Source organism: Adiantum capillus-veneris, chromosome 8 (genome assembly GCF_014529385.1).
Source record: "Adiantum capillus-veneris isolate H3 chromosome 8, ASM1452938v2, whole genome shotgun sequence".
Taxonomy (NCBI): Eukaryota; Viridiplantae; Streptophyta; class Polypodiopsida; order Polypodiales; family Pteridaceae; genus Adiantum; species Adiantum capillus-veneris.
This window is the reverse complement of record NC_140938.1, coordinates 87,108,080-87,124,833: the sequence shown is the minus strand read 5'-3', so window position 1 is coordinate 87,124,833 and position 16,754 is coordinate 87,108,080. Positions and strand designations below refer to the sequence as shown.

Sequence of the window (16,754 nt, the reverse complement as noted above, 5' to 3'; positions counted from 1 at the left end):
AAATGACTACGAAACATCAAAACCTGTCTACCTCCAACCAAGTGAGTCATGAGAAGCCTGTATATTGGCAAGCCATGGTTTTGATAGCATGGTGCAATAGTAGCAAGTTGGTAGAAATGTGGTACATTGTCATTGATTGATGAGTGGGGAAATATGGACAACTCAAATTTGTTAGAAGTCGTGTGAAGGATGAGTTGATCGCAACCGATTGGCCAAAAACACTCCATGTGAAGAGGAAGAGAGAGAGAGAGAGAGCGAGAGAGCTATTGAGCAAGTCTTCAACTTAAAAGAATTGAGAAATGCAGGAAAGAAGGTGATAAAAGAGATATCAAAGACCTACTTGTGATTCCTAGGACTACTATTCCATTGTGTGTGTGTGTGTGTGTGTGTGTGTGTGTGTGTGTGTGTGTGTGTGTGAGAGAGAGAGAGAGAGAGAGAGAGATCCAATTACCATGCTTTTCTAAAGAGATAGAAAGATAGAGAGAAAGCGTACTTATGCATTGTTATCTCTCTATAGTGATTCCAAGGATTACGTTTCCATTGTGTGTGTGTGTGTGTGTATGTATGAGAGAGAGAGAGAGAGAAAGAGAGAGAGAGAGAGAGAGAGAGAGATCCAATTGCCATGCTTTTCTTGGCCGCAGCAACACGCGGGTCACATACTAGTGTCAATACTCAGGGAAGTGACTCGGATGGGGCACGCAGACTCTTTGAGATCGTCAATCTCAAGAAGTGAACCTTAACAAGCAAACACAATAACTCTACAAGAAAACCAACCACTCAATGATAAGGGAAATCTGTCTATGTCCTTTCTCATAGCTCTAGGTCATCATGTCATTTCAGCACTCGAATGGACTCTAAATGCAACGAAACTTTAGGAGGAGGTCTAGGACACCTAGGTGCACTATCCTACCAGCTATCCGACAAGGTACCAAAATCACGATCCATGATGAAAAAGGTCCTGAAATCTTCAACAGATCAGTCCAGAAAGATCGCTCTATGGTCTATGGTCAAAACGACTAAAAACAGTGATTTAAGCACTCAAATCTGTAATTATAGCTCACAGACGCTGTGAGCGGGATAAAAACACACACAGCGCCTCTATAACGACCCGACACACACTCTTGGGAAGATACATACACACACACTATGGGGCACCACTTGGCTTACACAACACACCTGGCCGAGACAGGGAGTACACCTCTGGAGTGAGAGGAGAGAGATTATCGACTTGCCCACTCCACTCAGAGACACACACACACACACACACACACACTCTCAAAAAAATCAGCTCAAAAGAGGATAATTTCTTATGTTTAGATACAATAGAGCTTGGGCCAACACCAATGGGGCAAATAGCTCACACAGTATGGGTAAAATAAGCCAAATACAATCACAAACTGGAGCAGAAGCTTCGATCATAGGAGAAACTTACACAGCAAAAACAACAAAAAAAGAGTGAGGAATTTGGCAAAAAAAGAGTGAGGAATTTGGCAAAATGGACAGCGCCATCACGTCTGGAACGGCCCAAAACCCCAGTCTACAATGTCAAAGTGCTCAAATCCGACCTCGGATGAGCAGTTTATGGCCAAAACAGGCTCCAAAAACCCCAAAAACACATCTGCGGTTGTTCCTCCTCTCTTCTCCACGTTTTTTCTGGTCTTCTCTCAGTTTTTTCAGTTCCCACACTTGATTTATTAGTTGGGTACCCTTGGCCTTTTAGATGACCTCAAACGGACCCCGAACAGCCCAAAACTGACCTCGCAGTGCAAGTTGTCACCTTTTTGCATCATCCGCACACCTGGCACTCAGTTTTTCCTAATAATGCATCTCGCAACCACGTGAAGTGGCCCCAAAAAGTGGTCCTCATGATGACCTTTTTGCATAAGTATCACAAGAAAACACCCACGTCGTATCCGTACTTCTCCGCGTGCAAGAATTGACCCCGTTCGACCTCCTGACGCCACTAGATGCCATCTGACGCACTTGCTTACCTCATGTCATCGGCCTGCGGATAGCTTCCTCGAGAAGTTTTACGTGCTACCAACTCCTCCTTATTGTAGAAAAAACACAGTGGTACTGGTAATAGTGAAAATCGATGCACTATGTACATGTTTTCCTACCTGTACACATGTGGGCCCCACGTGACCACCTGGCTCTCAAAAATGGGCAATTCTTTATTTGATGCACCATGCATGTATATGTACATATGCGCAATCCCTTGCTCCAAAAAACTCCTGACATAATTTGCCCATCCCCTAGCCTGCTAGATCATTCATGATCAGTAGCAGCAAAGAGAGATATGAGACTCGCCACATCACATGTCTCCTCATCCCTCACCAACACTGCTTGATCCACAGACAGCTCATCTTGCTCCACCATCATCAATCTAGCATGATACAATTTAAGACACAATCCATTTACCCTTGAATTATGTAGAACACCATCCAGGTTAGCCAGCTGATATGTGCCATTTGGAAAACACTCCACTACCTTGAAAGGGCCTTCCCACTTAATTTGAAACTTCTTTTGGAAGGTGTTGTCCAACTTACTGTTGTAGCACAAAACCAAGTCATGTTTCTTGATACCCTTACTTTTGACCTTTTCATTTATCTTTGCCAAAGCCTTATGCTGCATCTGCCCATAATGCTCCAATGCGCTCATCCTATCCAACTGGACCTCTTGTAACTGCAAGAGCCTCTCTTTGAATGCATCACTAGGCGGCCCAAGCAACTTCTCTAACATCTTGACCGCAGGAAACTCTACCTCCACAGGCAATAGTGCTTCCTTTCCATACACCAAATGAAATGGAGTAAACCCTGTACCTGTCTTCACCGAAGTACAGTAAGCCCATAATGCACTAGGCAATTCCAAATCCCAATTCTTTCCTTGGCGCTCTGTCACTTTAGAAAGAATTTTTACCAACTCACCATTGAATCTTTCATTTAAGCCATTACACTGCGGGTACTAAGGAGTGGTATGCTGGTGCCTAATCTTCATCTTTGTGCATAAAAAGTCTAGCAGTTTAGCTCTAAATCCTGGCCCTTTATCTGAAAGTAGCTCTAACGGCACCCCAAACTTGCAACATATTTCATCATACACAAATTTTGCCACATCCTTTGCAGTGATTTGTTTTACTGCTATAGCCTCTGCCCATCTAGAGAGATAGTCCACTGTCGTCAAGATATAGCTTTTGCCCCTGCTTGTGATAGGTAACGGGCCTATTGCATCAATCCCCCACTTTTCAAACACATCAAACGCCATAATGGTTTTTCGTAGCTCTGGCTTCGACACTCTCTTCCCAAATGCTTGACACCTATTGCAAGACCTACACCAATGGTGAACATCCTTGTGCAAACTGGGCCATACATAGCCCTCTTGCAAGATCTTATGCAAGGTGATCTTTAGAGCAAAATGGCCGCCACATGCGCCTTCATGATTCTCTTCCAACACTCTGTAAAGCTCCTCCCTCCAAGGTACACGTCTCAACACGAGATCAGCCCCTTTCATGTATAAGACATCACCAATCAATTTGTACCTATATGCTCTACGCACAAAGCCATACTTCTTAGACTTCTGAATCTCCTTTGGAATGATTCCTGTTAGCAAAAACTCCTCTTCTTGAGCCAAACTTTCCTGGCCATGATAAAGAGGTAAAGTGGTCCTCAACACAAATAGCTCCCCAATCATGCCTTGAGCTGCTTCATGTGCCTCTCCATTTAGAGCACGTTCAATGTGTCTAATGATCCATGCTTCAAACTTTTTTAACAGGACTTTAATTCTGAAGCACATTTCCTTCAATGAGGTGTTCTTGCTCTTCCACACACCCAGCACTTGCTTCACCACTAACAAGGCATCACCTTTTATGCTCAACCTTCGAACCCCATGCTTCAAACAAATGTGTAATCCGGCTTCCAAAGTAGCATATTCAGCCTCATTGTTACTATGAGCATCCAATTTGAACCCTCTCTTGCATACTAGCTTCCCCTCTGGATCATAAAGTGCTATACCCCCTGAAGCTGCATCATGGCTCTTTCTGTATGAACCATCAAAGAACAACACATGTGCATTGCTGATCTGTGGCACTTCTTCAACTACCTTTCTCACCACCTCTTCCTTAACAATAAGGGGATTCTCCTTGTAGGTCAACAAATCAGCTAGGGTAGCCCTTGTACTGTCTTCCACTAGAAAAGAGAACTCAAACTCTTGCAGCTCAATTACCCATTTCTTCACCACATTTGACATGTTAGTGCCATTAATTAACTGTGGCAAAAAGGCATAACTTGTCAAGAAAACAAAAGGTCGTGGTCGCAAGTAATGACGAAATCGTCGACAAGCAAATGTTACACTAGCCATCACTAGCTCTACTTCCGAGAACTTTCTCTCCGCTACCAACTTCACTCGGCTTGCACAATACACTGGCCTCATATAATGGCTACCCTTCCCCTTTTGCAATAGCATGGCTCCAATGGCATCATCCCCTATTGAGGGATTTACATAAAAAAATTTCTCCCAATCAGGAGCCTGCATGGCTGACAACCCCCCTAACACCTCTTTCACCTCTTGAAACACTTCTTCACACTTGTCATCCCATTGCAATGGATCATGCTTTGCCACTTGTTGTAATGGATAAAGAATCTGAGAAGACAATGGAATAAACCTTGCCATGTACTTCACTTTGTGTATAAAGGTTGCCAATTTCTTCGTATTCGTAGGTGATGGAAGAAGAATAATAGACTTAACCTTGTCTGGATCAGCCTCAATGCCATTTTCTGACACCATGTGGCCCAATAACTTCACCCTTGGCTGTGCTAGATGACATTTCTTTGGATTTAGTTGTCCTCCACATTCATCATATCGAGCCAATACCATCTGCAACTTCTCATGGTGTTCAACCCTACTGCTATAAACACAGAAGTCATCCATAAAAGCTTTAAGACAACTACCAATGAATGGTTCCAACACCCAATTTGCTCTCTCTTGATAGAAGCAAGGTCCATTTGACAACCCAAATGGCAATACTGTGTAGCAATAGCAGCCCCATGGCGTAATAAAAGTGGTCTTTGTGCGGTCTTTAAGAGCAATCTTCAATTGAAAATAGCCTGAAAAACCATCATACACACTGTACCTCTCATAACCTGCCACTGAATCCAAGATCTGATCAATGAATGGAAGAGGATATGGGTTCTTCTTAGTGGCTGCGTTTAAGGGTTTAAAATCTACACAAATTCTCCACTTCCCATCCTTCTTTGGACTGACTACAACTGGACTCACCCATTCTATGGTCTCCATAGGGACTATGAACCCTGCCTTCAATAACTTGTCCACCTCTTCTCGCAAGGCTTCCATTTGCTCTTGACCCATCCTTCTTAGCCTTTGCCACACTGGCTTAGCACCTTCTTTCAGCTCTATATGCATCTCTTCGCCCTTGAACCCTCTGATCTCTTCATATGAAGTAATGAATAAATCAGAAAAACTAGCCAGCATGTGCAAATATATATCCTTCTCCATAGCTGAGAGGTCTCCACTGATCATTTGTGTCATCAATTCCTGCTTCTTTGACAACTCAACCTTGGTTTGCATCAACCCTTCAATCACTTCATAAGGCCCTTCACTTTCATCTTCAACCTCATTCGCAAATGCAACTAAACCAAACTCCTGGATTTCTTTGTCCATCAAAAGAAATGCAACATCAGCATCCTCATCATTGCTGGTAGTGCTATCACTGTCCTCATCTGTCACCGTGGAAGAGTCTTCATCACTAGACTCATCCTCATCTTCATAAAGCTCCTCTAATCGTTTCCTTGTGTCCATATTATAAAGCTTCTTGGTACCTGTCTTTCCATAGAGGCTAATCGTACCATGTCGCCAATCTTGAACAGCTCCCACTGCACGTAACCATGGTCTGCCCAGTATAATAGGATATGCTCCCAACCCTGCTGGCATCACATGAAAATCAACCACTGCCTTTGCATCATATGCCTCCACTTCTAAGCTCTTTACAACACCCAAGCATTTTACTTTTTGATGGTTTGCCAATCTGATCCGAAAACCTGACACCCCAGCCACTGTGAGACCCATCTTCTCAACGCATGAGTGTGTTATGACGCATATTTGGGCTCCACCATCCACATAACCTTGTCCCAAATTTTTCCTTTTATGCCACACATCTACTATTGGACAAATGTCTGGTAGCTCATCCATTGCCAACACCTTTACTGAACCTCTCTCTGGCTCTTTCTCCATTGGGTTAACCATCCTCTTCCACTGTCGCTTTAGCTTAGGCACCATCTCTATAAGCTGCCCAAAAGTAACATCTGCCTTCCTGCTCGTCAGATCCTCCTTTAAGTCATAACTTAATTGCCCATCCCCTAGTGGAAAATCTGAAACATGAAACTTTCGACGAGCTCTCCTTGTCCTCTTGACCTTGACATCCTCGCCTTCATGGCTCTTTCCTTTCTTCTTACTAGGACCTGCAACACTTCTTCCTTCCTTATCCTCTGTGGTCCTCTTCCCAATAGGCATCACTAATGTATCCTCTAGCTTTGATGCCTTCTCCAAGGTGACTACACTTAGCACTTTTTTCTTTCCCTTTTCCTCCTGGGTTAATCCACTGGTTCCTTCATCTCCCTTAATTTCGATGCCATAATCATTTGACCTAGTTAATACCTATCTTGGAAATGGATACATGTCTCTCCCCCATCCTTGGTGGTTTATCACATTGTGGGTTGATGTGGCCCAACTCTCCACAATTGTAACATGTGGGCATCTGCCTCCAAAACCTACCATTGCTTTGTCCAACACCATTCCTAGGCCTTTCTTCACCTCCTGGCTGATTTGCAAACCTCCCTCGACCTCGATTATTTCCCACTTGACCTAGCATGCTTAGGCTAATATTCTTCATCAAATCTACCACTTGCCTCATGTCTTGCCTTAGCCCATCATCTTGCACCAATGTAGTGACCACTGCTGGCATAACCTGAGTAGTAACAGGAACCACTGGTTCATGATGAACCCCTGACATGCGACCTTGTAAAGACTCTATAGGCTGAAATTCAAACCTCATGGGCAAAGACTCCACCCCTAATTGGTTCATTTTCCTCAACTTCCACTCTTTGTTCCTTGCTACCTGTAGTGCATCTTCATATGTCCTAGGCTTCTTTAGCTCCACTCTCCAACGTATATTCTCCCAAAGACCAGCCAAGAACCTGTCCTTCTTCATCATGTCAGGAGGGGGTACCTGTGGTGCTAAGGCCTTGCACATCCTCTCCCATGCCAATGAGAACTTACGTATGCACGCATCTACTGGCTCACCTTCCTTTTGCACCAAACCTTGTACTTCTTGCCACACTTTGTCAGGATCTTCTATCTTCACAAACTCCACTTCCAATCCATGCCTTAGATTGTCCCAACTCAATCTTACAGGTGGATCTGCTGCACGCAACTCCTCTTCAAATGTTTTGGACCAGACTCGTGCATCACTCTTCAAACAAATTTGGAGAAGACGTAACATCTGCGCAGGGTCATGAATCTGGTTGCTAATGCAGGCAACCTCCATCTTTTCCAAAAAATCTTCCACATCTTCATCACTTCTTCCATGAAACTCCGGATAAGAGAAAGTCATGGCTACCCAAGTTACAATGCTTTGAGAACCCCTTTGAACACACGTGTAAGAACCCAAAACTTTTACTGACTCAATTCCCAGAAACTTTAATGGAGCTCAACTTTAGATAAGGACAAACACATGCACATCAAATGAGTTTTCATAGTTGATCATCGGAATTACAACAGGCAAAGGACATTCCAAGATCTCTCGTAATCTTCTTGGCCTGAACATAAAGACTATGCGCTGCTGGAAAAAAATCTTCCTGGACACATGAACATTTATCTAGATTCTTTGAGTTAAATGAAATGGAGTGAATTGAGGGCCATTTTGATCATCCATTAAAGCCAACCATGCAGCTCCCAAGAAGGCACACCTGACTTATCCTCTGATTTTGCCAAAATTTCAGCAGCATCACAACATAAATGGCTCAAAAGACCAAAAAACCAGCCATCACAACTCGGAAAAATTTTGGCAGAGTTTCCCCAGAAGTAGAGCAGTAGGAACCCAAAATATAGACTTATATGTATGCATAAACTGTCAACAATAGAACCCGAGCATCAAATAAGACTCACTAGTACATAGCCTATGGCGAGGTCACAAAAAGGGTGCTCCAGCTACCTGTATCATTGAAAGGATCTCCACATTTGAGAATCCCCCAGCTCAATAAAACCTCACGCTATCGACCCTCACACGAAGGCTAATGCAAATCGCGTATAGTCAAGTCTCAGAAATGGCTGGGACTGCCAAATAAAACCATATATGGCTCCACAAAACCGTACCATGGCAGTTTCCACAAGTAACGTACAATCCAACAGAAAATGCGCTCAAACAGGCACCAAGTGATGCATTCCCACAACAACTGCAAGTGACACCAATGCTAGTATATCACTGTACTCCAGCTACCTGTACCTGTGTGAATCACCTATACCTGTATCTGTCCCTGTAACATGTAACCTGTAACCTGTAATCTGCAACCTGCAACATGTAATCCCGAAGCTCGAAGCTCGAAGCAGATACACTCTTGGGAAGATACACACACACACACACTATGGGGCACCACTCGGCTTACACAACACACCTAGCCGAGACAGGGAGTACACCTCTGGAGTGAGAGGAGAGAGATTATCCACTTGCCCACTCCACGCAGAGACACACACACACACACACTCAAAAAAATCAGCTCAAAAGAGGAGAATTTCTTATGTTTAGATACAATAGAGCTTGGGCCAACACCAATGGGGCAAATAGCTCACACAGTATGGGTAAAATAAGCCAAATACAATCACAAACTAGAGCAGAAGCTTCGATCATAGGAGAAACTTACACAGCAAAAACAACAAAAAAAGAGTGAGGAATTTGGCAAAATGGACAGCGCCATCGTGTCTGGAACGGCCCAAAACCCTAGTCTACAATGTCAAAGTGCTCAAATCCGACCTCGGATGAGCAGTTTACGCCCAAAACAGGCTCCAAAAATCCCAAAAACACACCTGCGGTTGTTCCTCCTCTCTTCTCCACGTTTTTTCTGGTCTTCTCTTAGTTTTTTCAGTTCCCACACTTGCTTTATTAGTTGGGCACCCTTGGCCTTTTAGATGACCTCAAACGGACCCCGAACAGGCCAAAAACTGACCTCACAGTGCATAGTTGTCACCTTTTTGCATCATCTGCATACCTGGCACTTAGTTTTTCCTAATAATGCATCTCACAACCACGTGAAGTGGCCCCAAAAAGTGGTCCTCATGATGACCTTTCTGCATAAGTATCACAAGAAAACACCCACGTCGTATCCGTACTTCCCCGCGTGCAAGAATTGACCCCGTTCGACCTCCTGACGCCACTAGATGCCATCTGACGCACTTGCTTACCTCATGTCGTCGGCCTGCGGATAGCTTCCTTGAGAAGTTTTACGCGCTACCAACTCCTCCTTATTGTAGAAAAAACACAGTGGTACTGGTAATAGTGAAAATCGATGCACTATGTACATGTTTTCCTACCTGTACACATGTGGGCCCCACGTAATCACTGTTAGGAAATAAGACGTAGCTAAATAGATATTTGAGTAGATTACTTAATGGAAAGAGATAGATTTCACACACAAAAGATTATAGAGTAGAGAGAAAGAGAGAGAGAGTACACACGATATACGTGGTTCACCCAATGTGGGCTACGTCCACGGGAAAGCAGCCACTCAATGGCTTTAGTACTTCAAAACAAGAAGTAGTTTACAAAGGGATTAAACCCTTAATGGAGCTCCCGCCTTGCTTCACTCTCACCACCTCACACTCACCTTGTTGCATCAACTTCACACTATGAAATGTGTGTAGAAATGGCTTCCTTTTATAGGCCAAAAGGGCTGCCCTCTCGTATGAGAGGCAGCCATGTGTAGCCGCCCTTGTGCGAATAAGTCCAAATCGGACCCTCCAATTCGCCCATGTGTGGCCGCCCTTGAAAAGACAAGTCCGCTTTTGAATTCGGCCACCGGCCACCGGCCATTGACTTCCGACCACCGGCCACCGACCATTGACTACCGGCCACCAGCCAATCGACCGGTTGTTTTCCGACCATAATATTCCGACGAAAAGGAATATTCCAACGAAAAAAAAAGTCTTGGGGGCGGAGGGGGGCCTCCGTCCCCGAGGCCTCTAAAGTTGCCCTTGATTCTTGTCCGTGAAAATTTTGGTTTCCGGTGAGTGATTTTCCTTCACGCACGATGGCTTCTCCTCATAATGGGGGCCTTACAAATGTGCGCTTTTACCACAGAAAATTACAAGGGTAAATCAGGCTCCATACTTAACAACCACCTGGCTTTGAAAAATGGGCAATTCTTTATTTGATACACCATGCATGTATATGTACATATGCGCAATCCCTTGCTCCAAAAAACTCCTGACAACGCGTAGTCGCAAACGACAACAAAATTGACAATGCTTACACTAGAATGAAAGAGCAAAGAAAGAGGAACACAATGCAAGTTTCGGAATTGAAAACTGATTACCCATTCATTAACTGCGATGATTACAATTTGGAGCAACTCGTAGCTTGAGCGTATGTTTTCAGAGCTCCTTTCTTCTTCTAAAAATAAGCCTCCTCCTCACATTAAAGTTATTGACCTTTATACTTAGGACATTCTTAATGGCCAGTGGCCGGCTCACACAAACCTTTACAATTATTATGACATCATTACAACTCAGGGAATTGACCTGCTACTGTAGAATTAGGATTTACATAGAGTATCACTACACTAGCTCGGACAATTAATAGAGTACAAATGTGGCGTGTCCGATCAGGTGGACGCCCGTTTGATCTGTCCTCAAACAATAGGAATATGACAGACCTTGCAATGTTGTCGAGCTGAAGTCCTGCTTGTGCAGTCGAAACATCCATTGTTGTGAATATATGTCCTCTCTTTCATACACAAATCAAGAGTCAAGACAAATACAAAGGATACATGATATTGATTAGCTTAAAGAGATGCAGAGTTAACTTTATATTGTATGTCATAGATGGTGTAGGGTTTATTGTACCATGAGCCATCTTATGAATTGCAAAGTTTACATAGCTAGATCCTTGAGAATTCATTACTACAATAAACCCTACACCATGTATGACATACAATATAAAGTTACCTATACCCTATTCCTATACATTTTCTTGACTCAATACAAAGTTTGCAACAATCTCGGATCCAATTTGGGTTGCACTTGTGATCTAGAGTTCCACACTTCTCAGCACTCACACCTCTTGTTCACTTTCGCAAGCTATTTCTGCACTTCACGCTGCCTTCGGTAATTTTCCTACACAAGCCACATTTCCAAGACCGGGAGCAAGGAGCAAGGCCGAGAGCAAGGAGCACAACAGAGGATCGGGGGCTTGGAAAGATCTCTATGGCCATGTCAGCAACAATCCTGACTTGGGTTGCACTTGTTATCTAGAGTTCCACACTTCTCAGCCCTGACACATCTTGTTCTCTTTCGCTAGCTATTTATGCACTTCATGCTGCCTTTGGTAATTTTCCTACACATGCCACTGTTTCAAGGCAGAGAGCAAGGAGCGCAGCAAAGGACGATCAGAGGCTTGGAAAGATCATGAAGGCTGCATATTGTTTTTTTAGAGCATGCTTTTCATCGCGCCACTTTTCATAGCTGAAGGGAAAGAGAACCCTGGGAAGGCAACCTCTTGCCAAGTCAAGGAGATGAAGGGCGAACAGACCCTGGTGAAGTATCCAACTCTAAAGCAAGCCAAGATGCATGTTGGATGTTGCATCCGGCCATGAGTCCTCTATGCAACCTATGTTCATTGCGTTGCTTTTGGCGTGGTTGATCATTACATGTTTCCGCCACGTGGCGGCTTGTGGCCGAAAAAAGACCTTTGGCTCACCAAGTAAAAAATCATTAAACCTTGAAAATGTGAAGGGCAAGGGTAACAGACTAAAAGTAAAAAATCAACAGTATGGAAACCTTTGTCCATGTCACATTGCATTGTAATTTGTAATCTGTAAGAATGGCCGACTCCGAATCAACAAGAAAGTAGGCATGGCATGGGACGTGTAGGGTTTGACAAAGCACAGGGCATTCCAGAGTCCAGATGGATCATTCAAAATCTTGAGCAGAGGAGCTCATGAGAGGAGTTGAAACTTGAGCAGTGGACATTGTAGAATGAGGACCTTTGGCCTGCTTTTGAACGTGGAAAGGAAATTGCTTGCGAGGCGCTGCTCTTTCACTTTACTTTAGATCAGACGGCATATGGCTGTTAGGCTATATATGTATAGTATGGAATCGTGGATTTAATCGGATTTAGAGACTGGGAGGTGAGGTTGGGTAGGTACACTCGCTTCCCACTGCCCAGCACAGACAGCGACCCCCACGGAGAGCGAAAGCCTTGTCTCGCGTGTACACATGCTAGATTGTGCAAGTTCCGAGAACATGGAGTCTGGAGCCAGTGTGTGTGTGTGGAGAGAGAGAGAGAGAGAGAGAAATGGCGGCAGAATCCGGGCAGGGAGAGATGGTTCTGTTACTTGGTGAAAAGGAGAGGATTTTCCTGTATTATAGTTTCTCACAGGGTAGCTAGCTGCTAATCACATACACACACACACACACACACACAGAGAGAGAGAGAGAGAGAGAGAGAGAGAGAGAGAGAGAGATTTGACCTAACAGTAGAAACTTTATGCTTTATAAGAATGAACTTCAATGAAGCTACATAGAGAGAGAAGATGCTCTCCCAGGCTTCAAGTTCCAACAAGAGAGAGAGAGAGAGAGAGAGAGAGAGAGAGAGAGTTGCTGGATGCTCACATAATCTACTACAATCACCCTTGATATTCCTGGTTCTGTAAGCAGTAAAACCAGAACCCATGGATTTGCATCACCCATACAGGTCCTCTGCGAAGGGCTGTGGCTCCTGTGCAAGCTCCCATTGAGCTGCAAGGGACCATGTAGACTCAATTGCAAGCTCCTAACACACTCTCTGTGGGTGGGCATTAATTGCATTGCTTCCATCTTGTCCTGATCTGTGGCCATAATGGTGATGTCAAGATGGAGAAAGGCTCGAAATGCGCTCGGCCTCCATGTGTGCGTCTCTGCATCGTCTGCAGACAATTTGAAGCAGGCTATTGCGGCTGATAGTGAAGTACACTCAACCAACCCCCTTTCTTCTTCTGCGAGTGCTCTCATCTCTCCCCGGTTTGCAACCAAGCTGCACAATTCCATCAACAGGGTATGTATTGTTTGTTTGTGCATGTGCTCTCTCTCAGTACTTCACCTATTGTCAATGTCAACAAATCCTTCATGTTACAAGGCAAGAGATTTACTTTATGGCAATAGCAACGCACACACACACACACAAGCACGCCCACACCCGTGCATGTGCCGGCCGCGCATGCGCACACACACATGGCCTAGTGTGTATGCATCACTCTCCATGTAATTTTTGCTGCTCTTTAACCTGACTCCTGAGGGTTGCTCACCTTGAAATGATATTGATGTTCACCAGAATACCTGTGCCATTTGCTTGGAGATCATGAGACCAGGGAATGGGCAGGCACTCTTCACTGCCGAATGTTCCCACTCTTTCCACTTTGCTTGCATTGCCTCCAATGTGAGATATGGCAGTCTCGTTTGCCCTGTGTGTCGCTCCACATGGAAGGAGGTCCCATGGCAAGCACCGCTTCTCAAGCTCCCCGACAAAAAGAAGAATGGGGTCCAAATAGGGAATTTGGTCCCACTGCGCCAGGTTCAGCGCCGCAGTTTATCTGTCAGCCCTCGTCGCCCTGCCTCTCCGCATGTTGAATCACAACTTATAAGGGCTGCTGAGGAAGACGAGTGCCGGCTTGAGCCAGTCCTTCGCATGCTTGATGAGTCAATTGCTAATTTTCGCTCTGAATCCAGCGATCAGAAACAGCTCATTCCGTTGGAACCATCCACATTTGATGATGATGAGCCACTTGATTCAAGTGGTGATCAAAGGGAGGTTTCTTACACAGTGGCCTCATTAACAGGGGTTGCTGCACAGGCAATGCATATCTCAGCTCTGCCAGAAGAAAGCGAGGTGGTGTATCACCAACAGCGCGAAAACCTCACCGTCTTGGTTCATGTTAAAGGTGCTGCAGCTCGGGATGAGGAGCAACAGCTAGCCAACATGCTCGGCACTCCAGCGACAATAAATGAGGGTGCACGGCGGCGGCGGGCAGCTGTTGATCTTGTGGCTGTGCTCGATATCAGTGGCAGTATGGCAGGCACGAAATTGACACTGATGAAGCGTGCCATGAGGCTTGTTGTACGAAGCTTAGGGCCATCAGATAGATTGAGCATTGTCGCATTTGCATCAAATGCACGTCGTGTATTGGCATTGCGACGCATGACAGAGGAAGGCAGGCGCGCCGCATTAGAAGCCATTGATTCCTTGTCATGCACAGGGGGGACCAGTATAGCAGACGGGCTTCGGAAAGGAACCGCAATCTTGCAACAACGTCGGCAAAGCAATCCGGTAGCCACAATTATGCTTCTCTCTGATGGGCAGGACTCGTTTACAATGCGGCAACCTGAGTCGACACCGATCCCGAATCTTGCTCCGTCTTCGACGGATCCTCATAGGCAGGTCCAGTTTCAGATACCTGTGCACACATTTGGGCTTGGAGTAGATCATGATGCGAGTGCGATGCACACTATTTCAGAGGAATCTGGGGGAACATTCTCATTCATACAAGGCGAGGGTCTTATGCAAGATGCATTTGCTCAATGCCTTGGTGGGCTTTTAAGTGTTGTGGCTCTGCGTGTGGTAGTCGAGGTGGAGGTGGTAAGCAGGGCTAGTGCCCATCTTCTAGGCATGGAGACAGGCAGCTATAAGTGTGAAATTGTTGATGTGGAGCGCCATGGGCGTGTCCACTTGGGGGATCTCTATGCACATGAGGAGCGTGATCTGCTTATCAACATCAAGCTACCATCTCTGATGAGCCCCGATGCAGGGGAGGTGTTGTCTGTTTCTGCACACTATTTTGATCCTGTCTCTGGCACATCCTTCCGCACATCCCCAACCCGCATATTTGTCCGGCGCCCATTTCAGGGCTCTGGCGTGGCACGCAGCCCTTGTCTTGAAGTGGACCGCCATCGCAATAGGCTGCGAACCGCACATGCGATTGTCGAAGCGCGGGCACTGGCAGATAGGGGTGCCTTGTCTGCAGCACAATGCCTGCTAGAGGGGGCGAGAGAGCAGGTTCAGGGCTCATCGGCAATGCAAAGTGGAGACAAATTGTCAGCGGCGCTCGATACAGAGATGGCACGGATACAGCGGAGCATGGGGGATGCACATGCGTATGAAAGGAGTGGCAGGGCGTATGCCTTGTCAGCACAGAGCTCACACATGAGGCAAAGGGCAACGATGCGGGGAGAAGAGGCCACGTCGGAGGGTTACAGGACGCCCTGCATGACTTCGATGCTTGGGCAATCTGGCTTGCTCCATGTGCCACCGTCGCCATCCCCACTGCCAGCGCCGCCATCCCTCCGCCGCCACATTCTGGCACCGCGCCCCGGCAGCGGCCTCGCTCGCCTCGCCAGCTTCGACAGTGTCATTCGACCTTAATCCTTAATAGCCATGTAGGCATTGATTCAAATCTCAGTCAAAAGAATAACAATTACACAAGGGTGCAATGTATCGAAGCTCTCCTCTCTTACCAACGAACATAGCGGACCCTGACCCTTTAGTTATTGGTCATTGATTGCTGTTTTTCTAAGAATGTGGTGAGCTTTTACTGAAAGGGGTTGACATGCTAGCTGAAATGTAAAATTAAGCCTTTCAAAGCTCCACCCCCCCAACAAAACTCACATGTGCCCAATAAGACGAAGACAATCTATTGTCGTTGGTATGGCACTTGTTTGAACAATTGTGTATGCTAGGTTCTCGCTTCAAAAGCATTAGCATGGTTATACTCATGATTGCTTTTTGTTGGGCATTTTACCTATTTTGTTACGAGTGAAAATGTTAGTTACCTTGCAAAACAAATGCAGTAAAATGCTTGAAAAATCATAAAATCGTTTCTGGGTCTCACAAAGATATCTCTCCCTACTTTTTTGTTTTGGAGGAAATCTTGGTGCAAGCCTCTTTGACATACGCTCTAGCTTTTCGGAACTCTTTCTTCAAAATGTGGTCCTCTTTTTGGAACTTAATTTCCAATTGTGGTTCTCTTGACCCCATTATGGAAGTATAACCACTTGTTTGGCTAATGGAATTAGGAGCTACACTCCCTTGAATAGCAGTTCTCAATGATTGAGATCTCCTTGACTCCGTAGCTTGAGATATCGCTCTCGATGTTTGAGATCTCATTGATTCCATAGCTTCAATTTTTGAAACATGGTGTATATCCTTGTAACTCATCAAATCCCATTCTCCCCATATTTTGTGTCTCAAATCCTTGCGGATTAGTCTCATATGTCCTTGGTGCATTCACACTCATTGCAATATAGTACATAGAGATCAGAGTACTCGTATAAGTATTTTTTACCTCCATTGGGCCAACAGATTTGTGCTCTCATCTATACTTAACTACCATCAAAATTTGCACTCCCTAGGCATCTGTATACGTAAATATGTAGAGGTTTTTATGGTCTATCAACTCTATAGCATTGGGTTCTACACACTTATAGAAGTTCTATTTGATCCTCAT

The 16,754-nt window shown here is 45.1% G+C and overlaps 1 protein-coding gene across 1 annotated transcript; it reads left to right on the top strand.

Annotated features, from left to right (window-relative positions):
* Positions 1–12,725: 12,725 nt before the first annotated feature.
* On the top strand, positions 12,726–16,543 carry LOC147452498 (E3 ubiquitin-protein ligase WAV3-like). The gene is made up of 2 exons (XM_086518166.1): positions 12,726–13,312; positions 13,589–16,543. The coding sequence occupies exons 1-2, from the start codon at positions 13,118–13,120 to the stop codon at positions 15,671–15,673; spliced, it is 2,280 nt and encodes a 759-aa protein (XP_086374292.1). The 5' UTR covers positions 12,726–13,117; the 3' UTR covers positions 15,674–16,543.
* The last annotated feature ends 211 nt before the right edge of the window (positions 16,544–16,754 follow it).